The 23,838-nt window shown below is 53.5% G+C and overlaps 1 protein-coding gene across 3 annotated transcripts in view; it reads left to right on the top strand.

Moving 5' to 3' along the window:
• Window positions 1-19,649, top strand: part of Kiaa0930 (KIAA0930 ortholog) — a 41,377-nt gene extending 21,728 nt beyond the window's left edge. For 2 of the 3 annotated variants that reach the window (XM_052748536.1, XM_052748537.1), the window contains exons 2-10: window positions 6,526-6,677; window positions 11,662-11,784; window positions 11,872-11,949; window positions 12,204-12,305; window positions 13,642-13,782; window positions 14,255-14,449; window positions 16,912-17,074; window positions 17,897-18,055; window positions 18,379-19,649. In XM_052748536.1, the coding sequence (XP_052604496.1) occupies window positions 6,526-6,677; window positions 11,662-11,784; window positions 11,872-11,949; window positions 12,204-12,305; window positions 13,642-13,782; window positions 14,255-14,449; window positions 16,912-17,074; window positions 17,897-18,055; window positions 18,379-18,419 (1,154 nt within the window). In that variant the 3' untranslated portion in view covers window positions 18,420-19,649. Of the gene's footprint in view, window positions 1-6,391; window positions 6,678-11,661; window positions 11,785-11,871; window positions 11,950-12,203; window positions 12,306-13,641; window positions 13,783-14,254; window positions 14,450-16,911; window positions 17,075-17,896; window positions 18,056-18,378 lie in introns of those variants that run through there. The other variant, XM_052748538.1, reaches the window with a different exon arrangement.
• The last annotated feature ends 4,189 nt before the right edge of the window (window positions 19,650-23,838 follow it).

Raw genomic sequence — 23,838 nt, 5'->3', positions numbered from 1 at the left:
CCTGAAGCTCCGAGCACTGTAGAGCTCAGTGGCTGCTGTGGTCACTCACCCAGTAGCAGGGAGGGCAGAGCTGTTCTTGGGGGCTCAGAGGGTATGAGGGCGGGGGCAGCTGTTCACCACATGACCTCAGAGACTCCTTAGGTTCATGATTTATCAGCTAGAAGAATCTTGGCTCTGCCCATGTCTCTATGTGGGATGTTGGAAAAAGCAAGTTCTTTTTGAGGGGCTGGATGTGAGTCGCAGCTCTCCAGTCTGCCACCAGTTTCTAAGGCCTTGTGTTGGAAAAAAAGGCAGGTTTAGGGCTGGGGAGTGTGGCTCAGTTGGTAGTGTTTATGTCGTGTGCACGAAGCCCCAAGTTTGATTCCCAGCACTGCATAAACCTGATGTGGTGGTCTGTGCCTGTCATGCCCGCACCTGTGAGGTAGAGGGAGTTCAAGGCCATGCCCATTCTCAATTCATAGCAATGTGAGGGTCGGCCTGGCCCACCTAAGACACTGTCTCAGTAAAAATACAAAGAGATGGGCATGGTGACGCACGCCTTTAATCCTATCACTCGGGAGGCAGAGGCAGGTGGGTCTCTGTGAGTTCAAGGCCAACCTGGTCTACATATTGAGTTCCAAGACAGCCAGGGCTGTGTGGAGAGACCCTATCTCACCCTCCCCATTTTGTGTGTGTGTGTGTGTGTGTGTGTGTGTGTGTGTGTGTGTGTTTAAAAGACTGACCTTCACGCTATGCTGCTGTTGTCCTCCTAAGGTGGACAAGGGGGTCTGAAAGGTAGTAGGCAGCAGTGCTTTATAAACTGCAGAACGTGGCCGGCCGCACACCCATCATTACCCTTCTCAGCCTAGCACTTCTCCATTGTGATGCGTGGTGAGAAGCAGAGAACATAAGGGTTCAGAGAGGCCCAGGCCTGGTGCTCACCCCACTGCGCACCCTCTCCACCTGTCAAGGACCCGTCAGGTCAGGAGAATCAGGAATTGCTGGACAGGAAAGGCGAATGGTCCACACCCTATTTGGAGCTGGCTATTACATTATAATATTTTTATGCCTTCCCAGTGAGAAATCACTCCAAGCACTCAGAGATTAATAAAGGAAAAACTCTTTAATAATAGCATGCAACCCGTTCTGGCTAATGCACAAAAGGGAACCGGCCCTGAATGAAATCCAGGCCCCAAGTTCGTGGCCCCAAGTTACACTTTGAGCAGTTACATGTGCTCCACAGAGACAGAGCTCCAGGGCTTGGTTGTTGGGACAAACGGGAAGACTTACAATGTAGAAATACTTACTGCCATACTTATTCCGAGACGGACCAAGGCTGCTTTTTCTGGGCCGGTACCAGGGTCATCCTTCCACCTGGCAGAATTATGCTCTTCCCCATATGAGGCACAGGGCTTAATTAGCGTGGTCAGCCCGGATCGTCTTCTCTAAACTGCCTGGCAGAGGCATGCTCCTTTAGCTAAATTTTACTCTTGTGTAACTTAGTAATTCCTAAGCAAGTTTCCTGCTCCATCCTTCATAGCCTCAGTTTATTATTACCTCCATTTCCTCCTCCAACCAGAGTCAGTTTTTACCCAGTCATTCCTGTGAGAGTCTGTTGCTTGCTGTCCCCACATCACTGCTGTCATGATTAATGGTAGACACTGCAAAGTGGTGAAAACCGCGGCGGCACCTGACAAACAGGTCTCCCGCTGAGACTGAGCAAGGCGACAGACACCCAGCTTTTGTTTTTTCAGTCCTCAGACAGTAAACAGCAGAGCTGTCTGGCGGAATGCCAGTCTCCACAGCATCAGAGACAGATCTCAGAATCTCCTTGAAGGTCGAAGAGGTCAGGTTCACAGGGCTATGGTCTATGTTTGGGCATGAATGCATCTGATATTAGTCAGCTACACATTAAATAAAATGCCTTAGACAGAAGTCATCATAAGGCAATCGATTGCTTGCTGACAGTGTGGCCAGAGTTCCTCACTTGTAGCCTGCCTCTTTAGTTCCCCTGGAGCAGTGGGTCAGTTTTCACTGATTTCCCACCCAGCAAGGACAACTGACTCACTGTCGCTGCCCCTCAGGACCCTAGCGTGAGAGGGAGGAGCCCAGTGGCTGAGAGCTGTCCGTGGTGCTGCCCGAGTGAGTGGCTGGGCTTCAGGCTGTCTGCTGCCGTGGGACTTGGGCTCCCTGGGTCACTGGGCCCACGGTTAGTAAACCTGCAGACCCTGTCAGCGGGTGGGCTGGAGGACAGGAACAGATAGGGTTCAGGAGACTAGAAAGGTCTGTGCTAGACTGGCAGTTCCCAGGCTTATCACCCAGGGATTTCTTCTGGGCAGGCTTGGGGAAGAGAAGGAAGAAGGGCTTACCTATGGGAGAAACAGCAGACCAAAAAGAGTTCAGTTGCCTCTTGTGTGTTCACTACACAGATACTGTACCACAGGACCAAAGGATGCTGGGGGGCTGTGATCCATTGACTTCATCCCAGCTGGCCAGAGAGGCGTGCAGAGCAGTACCTCCAAGTTCCTCACTTGCTCCATGTGATGGAGTATCACAGACTATCAAGGAATTTTGCTCTGGCTCTGCTACCCCAGACCTCACTGTGGTTCTGGGAAGGTGTGAAGTCACTGGAGCAGTCTGGGGGGGGGGGGAAGCAGTTGGGACCAAGATCCATGTTGTAGGATTTCAAAGCCTGCATTACTCTGTGTCCCCAAGAGTTAGAAATTCTATGCCAGATCTGCCCTGCCCAGCTTCTGGACATGAAACACATCTCTGTGTCTGTCTTTCCCTCCCTGTGAAGAGGGATCTCTCCCTTCCCCTGCATGCTCTCTAGGCCTGTGACACCAAGCCATAGATTTAGGGCAAAAGATAGTTTGTGGAGAAGAGACAGGAAGGGGGGCTGGCCAGCCACCTGTGAAAGGCAGCGCTGTTCCCACTGTCCCCTGTGCTTTGTGGCGCTGTCAGAGGGACAACTGAGTTTTGCCTTTTTACTCAGGACTGAGTCTGTATGTGGCCTTCACAGCCTTTACAAGGCAGTGTGACCGAGGGTGTGGCTTAGTGCAATCGAGGCCCTTGGTTTGGTTCCCAGGACTTTAATTAATAATCAAATAGTCAACAGACATTTGGTTTAGTACATATACCATGATTTGCCTAATTTTTGGCAAATGGTGATATTTGCAGAATCCTCCTCGTCTTTTGAAAGTTGTTGGATCATTTGATCTTGCTAGCAGCACAGAACGCAGTGTGTTTATTCTTGTTACTTTTTGTTTTGCTTTGTTATACTTTTTTAAGGTTTACACATTTTTATTTTACATGTATGAGTGTTCTGCCTCCAAGTAAGTGTACCCATATGTGTGTGGTGCCCAAGGAAACCAGACCCCACAAAGGGTGCTGGATCCCTGGAACGGAGTTACAGAGATGGTGGTGAGCCACTCTGTGGGGGCTGGGAACTGAACCCAGGTCCTCTGCAAGAGCAGCCAGTGCTTTTAACTGCTGATCCTTCTCCCAATTCCCACCACTTATTTTTTAAGACAAACACTCCGTGGCTGTTTTGAGGTAAGGTCTCTTACAGGGCAGATGACCTTGAACTCTGGAGTTCTGGGTTACAGGTGTGCACCGTCACATCTGGCTTTTGCTTTTTACGCCTTTATTTTTTCTCTTTTTTTTCTGAAATACCCTGTGAATTCAATCACACAGGATTTAGTCTTATGAGCCTGACTTGTGAATGTGATCACTCTGATGACTCCACAGCACTACGGGGAGTTGTCAGCCACTGGTCAGTTCGCCTGGGTTTCTTGTGTCTACTTGATTTCCTGGTTCCCACTTTGGGGCTCTTAGAAAAAACCCCTGTGAACATGTGTGTGCTAACCTCTCTTTGGATGCACACTTTATTCTCTGGTTGGACGTAGCAGGACTGGGTTATGACAGCTCTATAAGAATCCGAAGAAGGCAAATTTACTCCTTTAAAAATACCACTCAGGGTACTGGAGAGGGGGTTCAGCGGTTAAGAGCACTGGCTGCTCTTGCAGAGGACCCGAATTCCCAGAACCCAACATGGTGGCTCACAACTGGCCATAGCTTTAGTCCCAGGGGATCTGATATTCACTCTGGCTTCTCTAGACACCAGGCACACATGTGGTGCCCAGACATACATGCAGGTCAAACATCCTTACACATAGAATAAAATAAAAATTAAAATAAAATAAAAATTCCACTTAGGCTAGGCATGCTGGCTTATATCTCTAATCCCAGCACTTGAGAAGCTGAGATAGGAGAATTCCCGATTAGACCGACAAGTAGGGCAGCGAGATGGCTTAGCGGAAGTCTGCTGGCCTGAGTTTGACCCCTCCACCCCCCACTCGAGAGCCCTCATGGTGAAAGAAAAGAAGAGACTCGTACAAGTTATCCTTTAATTTCCACATACACCACAGCATGATGCATACGTGCCCATATATATGCACACAAAGAAATGATAGAAAAGGATGAGTAATGATGAAAAATAGAAAAAGAACATTTATTCAATGTGACCGTACTGGGAAGAGGAACAGAAAAAGAGGCCCAGGGATCCTAGAATCATGAGGGTTAGGTTTAAAGATTTGTTTTATTATTCTCAATTATTGTGTGTGTGTGTTTGTGTGTGTGTGTGTGGGGGGGATGTTGTGCACATGAGTGCAGGTACCCACAGAAGCCAGAAGAGGGCGTTGGGTCCCCTGGAGTTGGAGTTAGAGGTCTCATGTGGCTTCTGGGAACCAAACCCCAGTCCTCTGTCCAGTGGTGGAGTATGTGGACCATGTGGACCTTCCTGGCCCCTGCCAGCCCCTTTCCTGACTGAACAGGGCTTTCCCACCTTCTGCTCCTTGTGCCCTGGAACTGCCAGCATCCGGGATTGGCTCCTTTTCAGTAAATTGTTGAGCACAGGTTTTCCAAGGCCTCCGTGTGGCCATCAGGTAGATCAGTCTCCAGCTCTGGAAACTTGGACACATCCTTTAGCCTCTTCTGTGAAATGAGCTGGGGACAATTGAGTGACAGTGAGCATTTACTGTTTACAGTCTACACAGTTCTTTGCCTAACTAATTTGTAGCTAAGGTCATTATCATTGTTTTGTTAATATTGTTAATTGCCTGAATGCTCTAGAAGCCACTGCCAGGTGACCTTTTGTGGTCCTGGGATGGAACCTCTGACCTTGCCCATGCTCAGCTAGGGCTTAATCACAGAGTTGCACCCTAGTCCCACAGGTGACTTGTATTCAAGAGCAGAAGAGCTCTTTCGAGGAAGGGCAGTCCTTTCCTCAGTGACTGACATTTGTAAACTGCTGGTTGTGACATGACTGAGTCAGCCCAGAGATGCTTCTGCCTCATCTTGCAGTATGTGCATCGTTGGACATTGCCTGGTGCAAAAGGGTGGCAGGAATGTCCGATGCCAGTGAATGTTCCCACCTTGTGCCTGTGAGCCTGCCCCCTCTTCACTTGAGGCTGGCAAGGTGTGCTGACCCCTCCCACTGCAGGAGTGGGTGGACCACACATTGCTGTCAGAGGGTGCAGGGGAAGGGCTGCCTTTGAGTCCTGGTTCTGTGATGTGGCTGGCATCTTCTACTTGCCAGTAGCCCCTGGTCTGGCCACAGACTATCTCTGAGGATAGTGAAGGGTGTCATACAGCGTAGACCTTCCCAGAAGTAAGGCACTAGGGCTGGGTCTCCATGGTTCAAAGGAAATGGGGAAAGAAAGAAACTCGGGTTTAACATGTTGAGTAGCACAGGGTGACAATTTGTTGATCCATCTAGAGAGAGGAAGCCCGAATTTCCTGACCTGCTCTGTGCCAGGCACTGGCCATTCATCCTCATGTAGCCGAAAGGAGCCTGTGGCTCAGCAGCTTAGCCACCTGTCCCCTGTCACATAATAAAGTGGCAGCGCTGAAGAGGAAACCCAGATTTTTCTTACCAAAACTTGGGGGGAGGGCGGGTTTCTTCTATCTTGTACAGGAAATGATTTCACATTTATCATGCAGAAATACCCTTTGTAATAGAAAAAAGCTGAAGGGATAATGGGAATCAGTCTGGCATTCTCCCAGGGCCTGCCTGCCTGCAGCTGAGATGCGCTGGCTGTCCCTTTAAGTCGGGTTCTCCTTGGGATTGCCGCAGCCTGAGGGGGAGGGCTAGGGATGTCTGCGGTGAAGATTTCCCCAGCAAAGCCTTTCTCCTTGCAGCCTAGCCAGCCTGCCAGTGACGTCCTCACAGCTTCTAGATTTTCCTTTTCCTCACAAGCCGCTGAATCATTCACTGGCTGGAGTCAGCTCCGCAGTGGGGCCCTGCAGCCCTGCAGCCCTGGCTGTCAGGCCTGCCGCTGGGTGGAGTCCTCGGCCTCCGGGGAGGCATCCCCAGCCTCTCTGATACCCGTGGGTGGGGGTGGGGGGCGCCCAGGGAGAAGGGGCAGAGCATTCCAGCCTGGTCAGCTCTCTGACCAGAAATGCAGGTGGGGAGGACCAGGTTTGACCAAGGTCAGAGCCCGGGCCAGGAGGGCCCCTTCTCACTCCTCTGGCCTCCTCCTGTAGGGTGCTTCAAGGATGACCGAATCGTCTTCTGGACATGGATGTTTTCCACCTACTTTATGGAGAAACTGGCCCCCAGGCAGGACGACATGCTTTTCTACGTGCGAAGGAAGCGAGCCTACCCGAGCAGTGAGAGCAGCGTCGATGGGAGGAAGGTGGGTGACCTCCCCATCCCCCCCTACCTGTGCCCTGAACATCCTGTAGGGGCTCCTTCCCTCTCTGCAGTATTCGTGTGTGGCTGGCTGAAGGGAAAACCACACTGAATACCCAGCACATTTGAGGGACCCAGGAGACGGTTACCAGTGGCTTACTTCTGGGTTTCTCCATGTTTTTGCCATGGCTCCAAAAGGCAGTGATTGTGTCTTTGAGGAAACTGAGGCTCAAGGTCCCGCTGATGTGGCCATCCTCTTAGAGTGAGTTAGTGAATGGAGGTCCAGGGCTTTGAGCCCCAAGTCTAGGGCACTTCTCAGGGTGGGCAGGGCGGTAGTGGGATGGTGGTGATGGTGATGATGGATGGTAGTGATGGTGATGATGGATGGTGGTGATGGTGATGATGGATGGTGGTGATGGTGATGATGGATGGTGGTGATGGTGATGATGGATGGTGGTGATGGTGATGATGGATGGTGGTGATGGTGATGATGGATGGTGGTGATGGTGATGATGGATGGTGGTGATGGTGATGATGGGTGGTAGTGATGGTGATGATGGATGGTGGTGATGGTGATGATGGATGGTGGTGATGGTGATGATGGGTGGTAGTGATGGTGATGATGGATGGTGGTGATGGTGATGATGGGTGGTAGTGATGGTGATGATGGATGGTGGTGATGGTGATGATGGGTGGTAGTGATGGTGATGATGGATGGTGGTGATGGTGATGATGGATGGTGGTGATGGTGATGATGGATGGTGGTGATGGTGATGATGGATGGTGGTGATGGTGATGATGGATGGTGGTGATGGTGATGATGGATGGTGGTGATGGTGATGATGGATGGTGGTGATGGTGATGATGGATGGTAGTGATGGTGATGATGGGTGGTGGTGATGGTGATGATGGATGGTAGTGATGGTGATGATGGATGGTAGTGATGGTGATGATGGATGGTGGTGATGGTGATGGTGTTGTGTCCTTCTCTAACTTGGTCCTTACTGTAAACTAGAGGGATCACTCAGGGCTATCGTTGGTCTTTTGAACTCCCAGCAGCTGGGCAAATAGACAGATGAGGAAACAGGACTTAGAGAGAAGTGACTCACCCAGGGCATTTCATCTTCTAAGTGTGGCAGTGTGGAGGAGTTCGTGAGACAGACTTTGCATGCTTTCTTGTCTTTTCAGATTTTTTTAGTGGTTTATAGAATGTTTAAGCAGCCCACATGTTTGGCGTGGGAATAATTTGTTTGCCTTTAAGGATAAACAGTGGCCAGGCTTTGGGCCTGGTCTGGGACTAACAGCTTGTCTGCTACCAAGCTCCCTGCAGCTCAGGCTCTGTGGTTTTAGTTATGGCTCACCCACTTGAGTGTTGGGGGCTCTTTCCTGTCACGTGCCTGCACCTCTACAGAATGCATTTGCTGTGAGTGGACACCCCTGGGTGCTTGCTGCAAAGCAGGCCTTTGGTGGCTTTCTTGGCAGGCTGGTGTGTGTGTGTGGGGGGGCCTGCAAGGAGCCCATGAACCACTGGCCAGAGAGTTAGAAGAGCCAGGGGAGGTGGGATCTGGAGATGTGGGTGATGCTGGGGCTGGACTAGGGCCCAGGAGTGACAGGTGGGTGGAGCAGGAGATGCTCTGTGGGAGAGCTAAAAGTGAGACTCTGGCAGCTGTTGGTAGTGGCACCAGTGAGGCAGGAACTTTTTCAGTAGGGGGGCAGCCCTGGGCCCCTTAGTCCTGCCCCCTACTGCCATTGAAGTCCAGATTTCTCCCCTCGATCAGTACTATGGCTGTGGCCCAGACCCAGACATCTCTGGGACTTGGAACAGATAGTAAGGGCCCAGCCTCCCACTGGATACATGTGACGCTGGGATGTTTGGGGTGATGTGACCACAGAGGTGCCCTTGGCAGGAAGGGACAGGTGCTAGGGAGCCTCTGCATGCTGATGACCCAGCACCAGTCACTCTGGGAGTAGACGCTGTCTCCACCCAAGGTTTACCTTGGGATGAAGGTCCTCGGAGCAGCAAGACTGTGGACCCCACCTCTGGCTCCAGCCACTCCAGCCTGTCCTCTCTGAGGACAGACTCATGTCTTTCAGGTGGACCCTAGTGGCGGTTCTGGGAGAGGTCATTGAGATGCAGGGGGAGGAGAGGGCAGGCAGGCCTGTGTGTACTGTTGAGGGGCCAGGTTGAGAGGAAACTGGGATGATTAGTTGATGGCAGTTGGGTGGAAGAGAAGTAAGGCAGGAGTACTCCTTGGGAGAAGCAGCCCTGGGCCCAAGATGGAGAAGTCTGTAGCTGGAGGGTCCCTGGGGTTGTGTTGAGACACGATTGAAGATTTAGGGGGTGTTGAAGTCAGCAGAGGCAGCCTGGGTCTAACAGGGGTGCTGAGTAACAGTGAGCCACATGGAAATGGCTCTTTCCTCAGCACTGATAACACAGACATGACCCAGGCTGCCCACTGTCTTTGGGAGACCCTCAGTGGGTGGGCAGCACCATGTAGTGGGAGCCACAAAAGGTGACATCTGTCTACGGGACTGTAGGGCAGCTGTCCACTGAAGACATACCCGGGGAGGGGGTAGTACCTACCTGGGAGGCGAGGATTCCAAGCACATTTGACCCAGGGTGTGCTATAACTTAGTGTGTGACCATTTGTGACATCGTGCCAGCAGAGCACCCTGGCCTCAGAGTGATATGTGCAGGGAGAAAGGAGAGTCACCAGATGTCAGTGGAGTGAGACCGAGAATAACCGTAGCCTTGCTGCTCAGATGGCTCTGTATAGGCGTTGGGAAGTGGGGACCCTCCCCCCATACATCCTCTTGGTGCGTGGCTGGCCTCCTGCACCTCTGCCTGGGTCCCAGGGAGGGCTGACTGGGTGGTGTCTGGTACAGGGTTTGGAGGACCAGGTGTAGGGTCAGGCAAGCTCAAGTCCACTCAGACTGGACATCTTTTCCAGCCTGGCAGCCTGCAGTGTGGCCTGTAAGGGGCAGGCTGGGGGTACACCCGGGAACCCCAGCCTACCAGGAAACAGAAGCCAGGGCTGCAGAGATGTGGACTCCAGCGCCTGCGCACTAGGAGTGTTCTGCGGCAAGCGCTGCACCACCTCCCACCCTTCCCCATCCTGCTGGTACTGGTTGTCACGGCAACCAACCAGGCTCCTTGCCTAACTGAGGAGGGTGGGTGGGCAGAGCCAGAGCTGCAGTGTGAGTGGCTGGGTTACTGGAGTCCCCACACCCTGCTGCAGGATCACATTGGGGATCTGGACCGGCTTCCCCCAGTGTGCCCTAGATTTTCTGCAGTCTTGCTATGCCACCCCTGGACGAAACACTCCCTGTTCTCAGCCCATTTTGTCTTTGGCACTGATGAACACTGGCATCTGTTTGTGTCCTTGTCTATGCTGGTGGCTTCCTACTGACACCCTCAGCGGTCCTGGAGTAGAGATTACCCCAAACCTACTTGGAAAACCAGAGCTCAGGAGCAGTGAGGGTGTTTTTCTGGTCCCACAGCGTCCAGTCTTGTGTTTTCTCTTTTGGTAGCTTTTCTTTTGTGTGTGTGTGTGTGTGTGTGTGTGTGTGTGTGTGTGTGTGTGTGTGTGTGTGTGTGTGTGAGAATCAGGATCTCACTATGTAGCTTTGTCTGGCCTGGAACTCTATATAGACCAGGCTGGTCTCAAACTCACAGAGATCTGAGTACTAGGATTAAAGGTGGGTGCCGCCACATCCAGCTGGTAGCTTTACTTGATTGTGACGTACATGCAAGGGTGTCCAGGTTAATGGCCTTTTGTGTGTGTGAGTGCTGGGGTCGCCAGCCTTCAAGATCCAGAGACCCAGCATGACCAGTATGCCCAAGGGGGCTTGGCTCCAGCAGCTCCCTCCCCTCCTGGGCTTAGCTGGACTTCTGCCACTTAGGAGGTTCATTTATCCCGAGCTAAGGTGGAGCTGCACTGTATCCTCTGACTGCCTCTCAGTCCCTTCTTTGGGAGCATGCCTGTGGACACAGGTGGCTGTGATGTATCAGTCTGGTTGCCGAGTGCTGTTGCTGAGTGTGCATACCACCCACCTGCCCTCCTGTGGGTGGGTGTCTGGGCATTTTAGTGATACACCATGTGTCACTGTCCTGCTGACCTACCACAGGAGTGCAGTTGTGCCATAGGTATTTCCCCGCCGCCCGGGGGCACTGAGCCAGTGGTTGGTGAGTGCCTGCCTGTGTGGGCTCTCCTGCAGGAGAGTAAACGAGATGAGTACTAAGCATGGCACAACCAAGCAGGGCAGTGGAGTGAGACCAGGGCAGGCAGTGTGGAGGCTCCCAACTCAGAGTTTGGGTGATTACCGCGGCCACACAGACCATGGGAGGTAGGAGTCCCACCCTATGGCATATCTTATTGCACTGAGGCATCTCTGTGGGGATCCCAGCTCTACCCCACTGGGCACACAGGCCTGTGTCCCTGCAGGGCGCCCCAGAGCTGTCCAGCAGGAGGTGACTGTTGTCTCTTGGCACTGACCCTGTAGGAGCCCTCCTGGGCCTAGTTCGGACCCTGAGCTCAGGACCCCTACCGGGACAGCTTGCTTTCAAATCTGCTTTTGATTACTTACGCCTGGAGTAGGAGTAGCTGGGGCTCTTCTCTCTCTGATGAGCGTGTGGCCTGTGATCTCTAGCCTGTTTGATCCTCATCACTTACAGTGGGATTAATGGCTCCTTTCTTGCAGATAAAAGGTTAATAGTTTGTACGACATGGAGACCAGCCTCTGCTTCCCACTGCGAGCCCAGTAGATGTTACTGTCACTGGGAACTTGGGAAATACGATGTCTTAATTATCACAACTTGGAGAGGGAAATGCTTTTTCTGTTGTACAGATTAGAAAACTGGGGCTGCAAAGGAAGAAGAGGTGGGCACTGGGGGTGGGATCTTTGTATGTTACCACCTGCCTGGTACAGCAGTCAGGGAGCGGCAGGCCCCAGTGGACCCTAGAGTCTCCCTCTGTCCTGCACCACAGGCTGAGGCTGAGCCTGAGGTGGAAGTGGAAGTGTACCGGAGGGACTCCAAGAAGCTTCCAGGCCTGGGAGACCCTGACATCGACTGGGAAGAGAGTGTCTGCCTGAACCTCATCCTGCAGAAGGTATGGGCTGGGTGGTGATGGCTGCTCATAGGTCTGGGGGATGGTGATTCCCCCCCCCACACACACACACACTGTGCTCTCTTCTAGCTGGACTATATGGTGACCTGTGCTGTGTGCACACGTGCCGATGGAGGCGACATCCACATTCACAGGAAGAAATCTCAGGTGAGCCCTTCCCTCCCTCCCTCCCTCCCTCCCCCCTCCCTCCCTCCCTCCCTCCCTCCCAGTAGCTGTCCAGGAAGATGTCTCCCCCTCCTCACATTCCCTCCCCTGAGGTGAGGGGTTGACTCCAGGGGTCTCAGTCATATGCATGCGCCCAGCCCTCCCCATGACTCCCGAAGAGAACATCCCTGGCCGTACCTGAGGTGGCTGTCGCGTCCAGGCTGGCTTCTCAGCCCTCTGCTTTGCTTTCTTTTTAGCAAGTGTTTGCATCCCCCAGCAAACACCCCATGGACAGCAAAGGAGAAGAGTCCAAGATGAGCTACCCCAACATCTTCTTCATGATCGACAGCTTTGAGGAGGTGAGTGCTCACCACTGGACACGTTCCCCATCCTCTTCTCCTGGGGGTGGGGTGGGGCGGGGTGTCAGGCTGAGGATCTGCAAAGCCTCCCGGGAGACATGGGCAGCAGGAGCAGGGAATGGTCTGGGTGACAGCCATTGGGGTTCCCCTCCTCACAGTGATGGACTTAGACAAGTCCATCCTCCCTGCTCCGGGCCTTGGTTCATTCATCTATAAAGTGAGTGTCATGACCTTGTGACCTACTCAGGTGTCAGGGTCGATGACCTGAGGACTTCTGGGTGGGAGTGTGCATCCTAGATGCTGACAGTAAGTAAGTGCTGCCTGACCAGAAGGCACCATCATCTGCCGCTCTGTGAATGGCTGCCTCCACCCTGCCCAGGGCGTCAGAGGACATGCCTTCGGTTCTGTGGCCAAGCCTTTGGTTCAAGATTGGCCAAATGTGCTCCGGACACATTAACTCACTGAAGTCAGGAGGAGTGGAGGAGGGAGGCTGCCATTCCACTTCCTGGTCTGCTTGTCTGCCAAGGCTGATGGAGTGTGTGTGTGTGTGTGTGTGTGTGTGTGTGTGTGTGTGTGTGTGTGTGTGCCAGAGACAGCCATGGTTCTTGGAAGTTCCATGAAGGTGGGCATGGCTTTCAGGGCCCCTGTGGGCTCTGATGGTGTCAGAAAATACCCGAGGCTCAGGAAGATGATGTGGCCTCCATGGGCTCACGCTGCACATGTGTTTGCCCCTGAGTCTCTCACCTCGAAGCTCACATCTGGGTGTCAGATATTAGGAACAGCAGCTCGGGAATGTGGCAGGGTGTGGTCACTGCCCGTGTCCAGGTGGTGTTATCCCAGGAAGGCAGTCACAATCACATTAGCTTGGGCAGCCAAGCTCAGGGTAAGGTGGGCTGGACCAGGCTGTGACGAAGGAGGTCCCCAAGGGTCCCCATAGTCCTTGTAACTTGAACTCAGTATTAGGAAGTCAGATGAGGGTCTTGCTGGTGGCTCAGCTCGGCGTGGGGTGTCTTCCTCCAGTCCCAGCCACCCTGCTGTTGCACAGCCCTGCCCCTTAGGGAGGCTGTTCCTACCCTGAGGATTGGAGGAGGGGGATGGTGGACACGGGTGCCTGTGGGCAGGTCCTCGTCTGTGAAATGGGACCCCCTTCTCCTCCCCGATTCTCCCCCTCCTCTTTTCCTTCCCCCACTTCTCTGTCTTGAGACACATTGTCTGTACCCCAGGCTGACCTCAAATCTTGCTCCTTCTGCCTCAGCCCAGTCGGGGCCTGGTGTGGGTGGTGGCACCGAGGCGGCGCCGAGGTTTGTCACCTCCATCTCTCCCCCCTCACCCTCAGGTTTTCAGTGACATGACCGTAGGGGAAGGAGAGATGGTCTGCGTCGAGCTGGTGGCCAGTGACAAAACCAACACGTTCCAGGGCGTCATCTTTCAGGGCTCCATCCGCTACGAGGCGCTCAAGAAGGTGTACGACAACCGCGTGAGTGCAGGGCTGCCTAGGGGTATGCGTCCAGGCCCTTGGCTCCTCACGGCCCCCCCGCCCCCCAGCCTGCATTGCTGAGACCACCCCACATGAGGGCACCAGCCAGTGCCATACCGCCTCTCCCTTACTGCTGGTAAGGAGTACTTAGCCCAGTACTGGGGACACTTCCAAAATTAACCCTGACTAATACAGCAGTGGAAGAAGTCCGGATGAACAGGCCACTCTCCTGTAGCTGATGCTGTCTGGCCTGAGGGTTAAGGCCCTGGCCAATAGTGTGGGTGTTCAGGGCAGTGAGAACAGCCTTGGCCAGGGATCTGGAACACACGCCATACTAGACCGGCTTCCCCGTGGCTCAGCCTCCCTCAGGATGACTCAGAGATGGGAATACTGGCCGCTGTGTCTGGAGAGAGAGGGCCTGTGGAACCGCTCTCCACTCGGTGCTGACGGGGTCCTGTCCCACCTACCACAGGTGAGTGTGGCGGCTCGCATGGCCCAGAAGATGTCATTTGGCTTCTACAAGTACAACAACATGGAGTTTGTGCGCATGAAGGGGCCTCAGGGCAAGGGCCACGCTGAGATGGCAGTCAGCCGTGTGTCTACTGGGGACACGTCCCCCTGTGGGACCGAAGAAGACTCAAACCCAGCATCGCCCATGCATGAGCGGGTAAGGGCTACACAGCAGGGGGAGGGACTTCCTGTCCCTCCATTTACTTCCTCACTCCACAGCCCCCAGGTGAGGGAGATGTCACCAGCTGACCTCCACGGCTGATGAGGAATCCGAGGCTCTGAGAGGGGAGGTGCCTTGCTTGAGGTCACCCTGCAGGTTCATACCCAGGCTCAGGCTGATTCTGCTGCTTCCCTGAGCTGCTCTGCCCTGAGGCAGTTCCCAGGGCCAAGAACAGAGGAAATCCACTAGGAGCTGGGCCTGGTCCCTGTCCCTGTGGACCTGCTGGGCAGCTGCGGCCACATAGCCGTTCCGCAGTGAGCCAATAGGAGGAGGAAGGACTGAACCCTGGGTTGTTCCACGAGGACACCCAGCAAACACAAGGCTGGCTCTGGGCCTGGCCATTTGTTTAGGTAGTCTGTCTGTTAGCAGGATCCCCCGGCAGGCAGGATTCTGTCTAGGCTGCCCCTGCCGCAGCTCTGAGGGCTCAGCATAGGGCTTCAAGCCTTGCTTCCGTTGAGTTCTCTCTCTCAGTCCTTAGCGGGGAGCTGATGTCAGTGGCCATGTAGAGACCCCAGGCTCAGGCTCGAGGAAGGCTCTGCCCATGGGGTCAGTGTTCAGATGTCACTCAGAGCAGTGGGTGCATCAGTCAGCCCTTGTCCAAGAGCCCCGGTGGGCCGAGTTCTAGGATCCGCTGCTCATGTGACCTTGGCCGAGTCCCTTCTTCCCTAAGCTTCTGTAGTGAGGTGTGAACCTACTTCCCGAGGTGTGGGGTCTCCAGGGGCACCGCTCACGGCTCATGCCTTGCATGGGGCTTGGCCCTGTGAAGTGTCCCAAGTGGCAGCCACGGTGGTTACTGTCCGCAGCTGAGAGGTGACTCTCGAGTGGACAATGCCTGACCAGCTGCTGCTGGGGTTAGTTCCTGGGCGCCTCTTTCTCTTTTGGAATCTTCTATACTTAGTGTGTTTTATAAGCCAAACAAAACCAAGAAATGCCGTGAGTTTTGTAAAGGGTTGAACACCTCAGGCAGGGGCCCTCTTGTGTTTTGGAATGGAGGTGTCTTGGATTCTGAGCTCCCGGGTGACAGCCTGCTTCTGCCCAGTTCTGTGTTGCACTTGGACACTGAAAGGTGTGTGTGCACAGATGTGCAGAGGTGACCCCCCAGCTGGGCAACGCTGGGCACTGTTCGCTGAGTGCCCACAGATGACTCAGGAGACCACCTAAGCCTCAGTTGTCCCACCTGCCAAGTGGGAGTGGCCATGAGGGAATGAGCTGGCCCTTAGCCGTGCCCTTCATAGCAGGGAGATGTGGCGCCCTGGGGAGGAGTCATGAGGTCATACAGGGCTCAGGGCCACTGCCCATGTACACACTGTTGCTTGTCTTCTTGTCCTAAGGGGTCACTCGTAACCAGTGTACAAGAAATGCAGACTGTGTGTATTGTGGTTTCTGGTATTTGTTTTTTTATCTTTTAAAACCTTCCCTGACTTGAGGGAGGACCGTCTGGAGCCCAGCAGCCGCCGGGACTTTGGTGGATGTCGGAGCTATGACGAGGAGGCCGATGGGGCCCCGAAGTCTCGGTCTCAGCTCATCTTGCTGCTCCCGAATCTTGTTTGCGTGGGGAGGAGGGAGGGGATGGGCCAAGTTCCCTATGCCTGGAACGCCCTTCCCCCCCTTCTTCACCTGGCGAACTCCTACTCGTCCTTCAAGACCCAGCTCAAGCGGCACCTCCTCCAGGAAGCCTACTTTGATTTCACAGGCTGTCTGTCCCTTCCATGTCCTGTGCTTCCCTTTCTCTGTCTCAGCAACCGGCATGCAGTCTGTGGTTGTCACTTGAGTCTGTCACCCCCAGCAGACTGTGAGCTCCTTGAGGGCAGGGGATCTATGTCTTGTGCCTGTCTGTGCCCACCTCACCCCCAAGTGAGTGTGGAGAATGTTGGTGGCTGGGACCGAATGTGCTGGAAGGGAGGAGAGGAGAGACGGGCAGAGAGTTGCTGAGCCTGAGCACTTGTGAGAGGGGCTAAGTGTAAGAGGGAAGGACCCCAGGGGTGACCTGGGGGGTCGTCCCAGTGGCTTTAGGCAGGTCAAGGTGGCCGTTTGTGTGCCTTGTCTGCTGGTATGTGACGGGCATCATGAACTGCTGTGTTGGGACATGGTCGGAATGACATGGTAGTGTTCCCACCACGCCCCGCAGCCTGTCACCTGGCATTTGACAGCCCCTCCTTTGTGTGGAAATGTGTAAGGGAGGCCCTTCTGTCAGTTCCGCTGGCAGCCTGCTCCCTCCGTAGGCAGGACTGGCTGCTGTGTGTGTGGCAAGCCCCCAGTGCCCAGTGCCCCTCCTCCAGGACAGGTGGCCCTCAGGCCAGGGTCAGCAGCTATAACTACAGCCCCTGCTTGGGCTGGCTTTGATCTGAGTGGCTTTGGGGCCTCCTGCTACACTTGTGACTTGGACTCCTTGTTCCCAGGTGACCTCCTTTAGCACCCCGCCCACCCCGGAGCGAAACAACCGGCCCGCCTTCTTCTCCCCATCCCTCAAGAGGAAGGTGCCACGGAACCGCATTGCAGAGATGAAGAAGTCCCACTCAGCCAACGACAGTGAGGAGTTCTTCCGAGAGGACGACAGTGGAGGTGATGGGCCTCACCTTCGTCCTGCAGACTGACGGCCCCTGCTCTGGCTTGCGATCACTCATCTTTGCGGTCATTTGTGCATGTGGCCACTCATTCTTGCGTTCGCTCATCCATGCATTCATGCGCTCTGCCTCCATGAGCCCTGTTTTCACACTGTCCGCCCACCTCATATCCAGAGGCTCTGGAGCTTTCTGCGGACCTCGGTGCACATCACGGGCTGTCTTGCTCTTCCTCTTCTGCTTCCCAGGCCAGCTTTCCTCATTCTAGAACCTTTTGTCCTGGGAGAACCTCAGGGTTTCTCTGTTACCTCTGTCTCCTGGTCTCCCGAGAGTCACCCTGACTCACAGATCCTTCCCTGTGGCCCCACCAATGACCTTCTGGTGTCTGCCCAGAGGTCCCTGGAGCCCTTGGTCCTACCCACTCATCTGCTCTGTGTACACAACCCCCTCCCCAGTGGTCCTTCTTGTGGGAAGTGGGGTTCAGGGAACAGACCCCCCTGGGTTGGGAGTTTCTGTGGGAATGCCAGCATCCCTAACCATCCCTCACAAGCTGGTACCATGCCAGTTTCATACTGTGTTGAGTGGTTGGAGGAGAGAAGCTTCACTGGGGTGAACCCTGAGTACTTTCTGGACCAGGCCCAGGGAGAGGGGGGGCCCTGGCAGACAGGACAGTGCGAGGGCCTAGAAGCAGGGCTTTGGGGGTGTGGACACTGGTGGGGAGCACTTGTGAGTGGCATCAGTCTAGAGGAGCAGGTGTCTTGTTGCCCCTCTCCCATGCTCCCTGACCCATACTGGGACACTGACCTGCTCTTCTCCCCTGCAGCCGACCTGCATAATGCCACCAACCTGCGGTCTCGATCCCTGTCCGGCACGGGACGGTCCCTGGTTGGGTCCTGGCTGAAGCTGAACCGAGCTGATGGAAACTTCCTTCTCTATGCACACTTGACCTACGTCACCTTGCCACTGCATCGGATCTTAACAGGTACATGAAGGCAGAGCCCTTCAGTACAGCCCTTCAGTGGGCTGTAGTTTCCATAGCCAGCGGCTTCCCTCCACCTGTGTCCCTGATGTCCTCACTGGCCCTTCTCTGAGTGGTGGCAGGTGGGTGTTAGCCGCAGAGTCTCTGTGGGGGTCTTATTCCTCTTGGCCTCTGCATCTACACTTATCCATTGCTGGTGTGGGAGGGCAGGGTGATGATGGCGTCTGTAGCCTGTGAGGCCTGATCAGAAATGGTGGGTGTACATGGCAGCTGTGGCTCCCTCCCAAGAGTGTCCTCACCCCACCTGCTCCCTCCTGTCACCCTAGACATCCTGGAAGTACGGCAGAAACCCATCTTGATGACCTAGTGTGTGTGGAGCCTGCACAGAGCCCTGGCCCTGCCTGGCCCTGGGAATGCTGCCAAGTGCCTACCTGTCACCGCCACGGGGTCTTCTGTGACAAGCCAGCGCCGGAGCTGCAGCCAGGCAGGGCCACTCGACTCCTGGGGCCAGGGCCGACTCCATGAACACCAGCCCAAACTGAAGTGCCTCCTCCCTCGCTGGCTCTGCTCCCACCCTGTCCCGCGCTCGGCCCCCTCAGCCCGTCTCTGGAGAGCCTTCTGCTCCCAAAGAGGGCCAGAGACACTAAGAGGTCAGAGAGCGTGAGGGGGCTGCCAGCTTCCAGAATGTTCTTAGACCTCCCGACCTCGACTCCATCCCCCTGCCGGGGCTCTGTGCCAGGCCACTGTCCACACATCCTACACAAAGCCAGTTGAAGATTTTGTAATGCAGTCCCGACGGACTTCAGCTCGCCAGTCGGTCCCAACTTGTCCTCCTTGTAGTCATTATCTGTCGCCGTGGGTTCCAGCTGGGAGTCACAGGACACGAGCTGCTTGTCGGCTGGGAATACCTCGCCCTATGCCTAGCTCAGAATGGGTCTCAACCTCCAGCTGGGCAGACAGGCCCCGATCCCCCAGAATGGCCTTTGCTTCCATCCAAAGAACACCGCCAACACACACACCTCCGACCCCGAGATGTCCTGCGTCAATCTCGGCTGGAGGGACGCAGAATTTGGTTCTGAAGGAATGCGGGAGGGAACTTCTGCTGAGGGATGTCTGATGGGGACCGGGGTTGGAAGCCTCCCAGGAAGGTTTTTAGGCAGAATCACCCTGGGGCCAGAGCTCAGAGCAAGGCTGGTGCTGTCCCCTCTGCCTCCATGCTTTTGGTCAGCATGCTGGTCTTGTCCTCAGCCTGGCTTCCTAGGCAGAGAGGAGCAGACTGGGCTGCTCATGAGCCCATGTTGTCCTCGGTGAGTGCAAGTGGCCATGGGTCACCAGCCCAAGGCTCACCCTGGCAGTGTGCTCTAGCTGAGGCCTCCTCTACCCAACTCGAATAAACTGGAAGCTAGGCCTCCTTTTGCCGCTGGGTTTAGTGTCCCAGATTCTGGAGAAATCAGCAGTGTATGTAGAGCTCGGCCCCTCTGGGCTGTAGAGCAGGAACAGGAGCACGGCTCCAATCCTTGGTCTTTGGGAGTGGGGACTACTTTGGGGCTTTCTCTAGATTTTGTATGTTGTTATTAAAAGCGAGCTATTGCATTTCTTTCTGCCTCAGTTTGCCCACCTGTAAAATGGGGCTGATACCACCTACCTCACTGAAGTCTCCAGGGTTCAAGTGCATGGCTGGGTCAGGGCTTGAGACCACCTGTTATTCTGCATAGCTCAGGCTGGGTCTTAGGAGTGGGTGTTAGGTGGCCAGGAAGCTCGCCTCTCCTGCCTGCTCTGAAATAACTCCTTCCAAAGGGACAAGTAGTGGGTAAGTTTAGACACTGATCTGCTGGAGCCTGGGTCCATGCTGTAGTCTAACCACTGAAGCAGACTCACATCCTGCCCCAGAATGCCAGAGTACCTCAGGCCTATGGGTGTGGCCGTGCAGTCTAGGGTTTCCATTTCTCCTGCAGGGGGGTGACTGCTGTCCCACATTTGTTTCTAGGGAGGTCATAGCAGCCTGCCACTTCAGGACCCTAGCCATTCTGGGGTCTGAACACTCTGGACTTGGTATCTTGGGGGAAATGCAGCCAGGTGTGTGTTCTGCAGAAGACTGAGGCTGTCCTAGACTGTAGCAATTCCATGGCTTCTCTTTTCAGGGAGTTTCCCTCTCCCAGAGCTTAGCCATGTTCTCTCAGCTGGGCTTGGGCAAGACTGGCTTCTCTAAGCTGGGATAACTGTGAATACAAGTGCTTCCCAGGTTGTAGGAAGGTACAGTCTGTGTCATGCTACTTGGCTCTGTGTGGCACATGGAAGTAACTGATATCCACAGGCCCATTTCCAATGCTTAGGTACCATCATTCCATTTATAGAGAAGGAAAGCACCCCAGAGAGGCTGAGTGAACTTCAAACTGAACCACGAGGAACAGTGGAAGGAGGCAAGCTTATTCTGAGCCCCAGTCTATGGTTGGAACCGCATGCTGTCCCTGAGCACACAGCCAGATATTCGGTCAACCTTCCCCTTTCTCCAAAGGGTACTTTTGAGTTCCAAACATGTTGAGGCTCTTGAGAACTGGGATAGAATTCTGACGTTTACTTTTTCAAATAGCTGATATCAGAGGGCCAGACATGTCTGCAAATCTCAGTACTGAGGCTGAGGCAGGACAGTTCCCAGCTAGCCTAGGCTACATAGCAAGACCCTGTTTCAAAGTCTGAGAGTGACAAGTGACAGAATCCTAGGGTTGACAGACTGGCTTCTGAGACCATCTTTCCTTTTCCTGGGAACATGCCTGTCCTCACACAACACAGTGACACATGGCAGCTGGAATTCGAGTGCAGCTGTGTTTTGAGGAAACCTTGGTGTCAGTCTTTAGGACACTAAGAAGCAAGCACTGTTTGCTTTGTGCTCTTTGGAGGGGGCGTCTCTGTTTCTTAAGGCCGTGTCCACCTTACCTCCTGGGATCTTGCTGGAATCCCGGCCTACAAAGGCAGCCCAGGCTCATTTCTACTCCAAAAGATTATGATCTAAAACACAGGCAAAAAATAAAATAAGCCAGGTGTGGTGGAGCACACCTTTAATCCCAGCACTTGGGAAGCAGAGGCAGGTGGCTCTCCATGAGTTCGAGGCCAGCCTGCTCTACATAGTGAATTCAGGACAGCCAGGGCTACATAATGAGACCCTGTCTCAAACAAACAAACAAAAACCGTTTTCATTAAAAGACATCCCAGCCCCTATGTAGTTTGTCTAGTCTAATAATTATAAAAAATTTTTTTTTGACAGTGTCATAAGTAGTCAGAAGTTTTTGGCCAAAACTCTGGATGTATTGAGTTTGATGATTTAGGTCCGGTTCATTTTCAGGTTAGCTTCACAATCCAAGTATCTTGATAGCACACGACTTCTCTGTTCAGGCTCTCTCTCACCTCTGCATCATTACGCAGGACTGTCCCCTGGATGTAGCCTCCCTAAGAAATATAACACCCAAAGGACTAAGGGCTCTATGAGACATTAAATATAACACCCAAAGGACTAAGGGCTCTATGAGACATGAACGTACACAGGAGTCGCTGTCCCTGGCATGGAGTGTCCCTGGTGGGCCTGAAGACTAAGGGTAAAGATCTTGAGCTTGAACAGAAGTAGCCTTTGGGGGCATCAGCAATGGCCCTTTTGGGGGAGTAGCCAGAGTGAGTGCCCCCTGTCCCTCTAGGTGAGGAGTGGCAGTACCTGAAAGGCCATCACTGATGAGATACTGACAGGAACCTGCAGGCCTCCACTGGCCACTGCTGGCAACACCACGCCAAGCTAAGTGACTTGACAGCTCATGGCTGGGGTGGGGATCTGAGTTCTACAGCAGGTAGATCCTCACAAGGGGAGGGAGCCATGGCCTGCTGACAGTTTGTGTTTACAGGTTTCTGTTTCCAAGGTGATTTCAGACCATGAGCTAGCAATTGTGTGTGTGTGTTTGGTCTGTTTTTGAGACAGGGTCTATGTAGCCCAGGCTGGCTTCAAACTTGCTGTCTAGCAGAGAATGACCTTGAGCTAACTAATGAACCTTCTGCCTCCACCTCCATGTGCTGGGATTACAGGCTTACACCACTGTGCCTGGTTTTACGCTGTGGTGGGGGTGGAACCCAGGGCTTTGTGCCACTGGGCACGCACTCTTACCAGCTGGACTGTGCCCCTCGGTGCAGTCCTTTCTACCTTCTTTTGACTTCAGCCCCTTACTTTGTAGGTCAGGAAACTTAGATGCAAATAGCAATCTTCCCTCTTTCAAAATTATATGAGTAATTACTACAAATACAAAAAATACCTACAAAAATTGTTTTTTGTTTTTGTTACTTCAAAACTTGTGATTTCTACAAAAAAACATTTCAATGAAGACATGAGTACATTGAATGAGTTAGTGTACGGATTGCAAGTGGCTTGCCCATGGACACCCGTGCTCACCCAACAGAAAGCCTCTCAAGGCAGGCTTTGTGAAAGCTGTTGACTTTGCTTTATGATTTCAGGGTTCTTTGAGACATTGCTTTGCCTTTTAGAGACACTGAAAATGAGTTTTCTTAGAAGTGACCCTGGCCCATACCTGTTTCTTTTAATACACGTTTCAGGTTAATACAGACACTACAGCAAGTCAGGGAAGCTTTGCCACAGACACTGTTCTGAATGGTTCCCGCTGGGGTTGACAGGCCACCCCATGCACTGGCTGTCCTGCTGGCTGCTGGTCTGTGAAGACCCTGTGAGGGGACAGTGACCATGCTGGCCAGAGGTGTAGGTGTTTCCAAAGCTATCACATGATGCCTTTTGGGCTTGGTTCTGTGTTCCCATGAAAATACACCCTGGCAGGGTTTGGACTGAAACTTCCCAAGCTTTTCTAAGAATCCTATAAAAACCCTTATGGTAGTGGGAAGATGGCTGGAATAGAAGTTGGAACCTAGTGAGTTTAGGAAAAATCCTGGCAGGTGCCTTACTGTCCCTGTCACCCAGCACCTGTGACAGTGGGCTGCTGAGCAGGTACCTGCAATCATCACAGCTTGAAAGTATTACAGCCACCTTTCACGCATAGGGAGCATGCCAAATGACTTATGTCACAAGGGACTGGGCCTAATATACTATATACATTGGAGTTAGGAACTGCAGTGGAGGAGTGGACACGGGTCTGAGAGAACACAGTAAGGAAGGATCAGCCCCTACCCTAGAAACACCAAACCAGGAGAGCCCTGTGAACTGGAACCTCCAACTGTAAGGTGGTAGGAAGGAGGCATGGGCTTAGCAGGTAAGTCACGCCTCCTTGCTATCCCTGGGTAGCCTGAAGTCTCTGCCCTAGATGCTGGCTGCAGTGCGGGCCTTCCAGCTTCCCAGATGCTGTGGGAAGAGAGTTCTGTCTCAGGTCTTTTATCCGGACCCATACCTTTGAGGAGCAGCTGTCAGCCCTAGTGTGGAAGAAAATGCTCTCTGAAAAGGAAAACCTTCCAGAACATATGGAGAAAAGAGCAATGTAAAATAACGTACTCCTTGTAGCTCATTGTATATACCCATGTCACCTGGAGACATCGGACTTTGTGCTTGTTAAAGTGACAGAAAGCTGGGAAACTTAAGGAAGGGAAAGCTTGCTTCGGGGGGATGGGTAATAAAAGAAAGGGTCCTGTTCTGTTCTTAACAATGTCACTCACTGGCCTCCTATAGCCTCATGTAAGCCAACAGGCTAGCAAGACTTTTCTCTCCTCTATGTGGATGGCTCTTTCATTTTGGAATCTGACTTTAATAAAGCAATCAGGTTGCTCAGTTTGAAATAACCATTGTTTCTGGT

Source organism: Peromyscus californicus, unplaced genomic scaffold, assembly GCF_007827085.1.
Source record: "Peromyscus californicus insignis strain IS unplaced genomic scaffold, ASM782708v3 Scaffold_20__1_contigs__length_68692818, whole genome shotgun sequence".
NCBI lineage: Eukaryota > Metazoa > Chordata > Mammalia > Rodentia > Cricetidae > Peromyscus > Peromyscus californicus.
The sequence above is the reverse complement of the archived record's forward strand: the minus strand, read 5'-3'. Positions and strand labels throughout refer to the sequence as shown.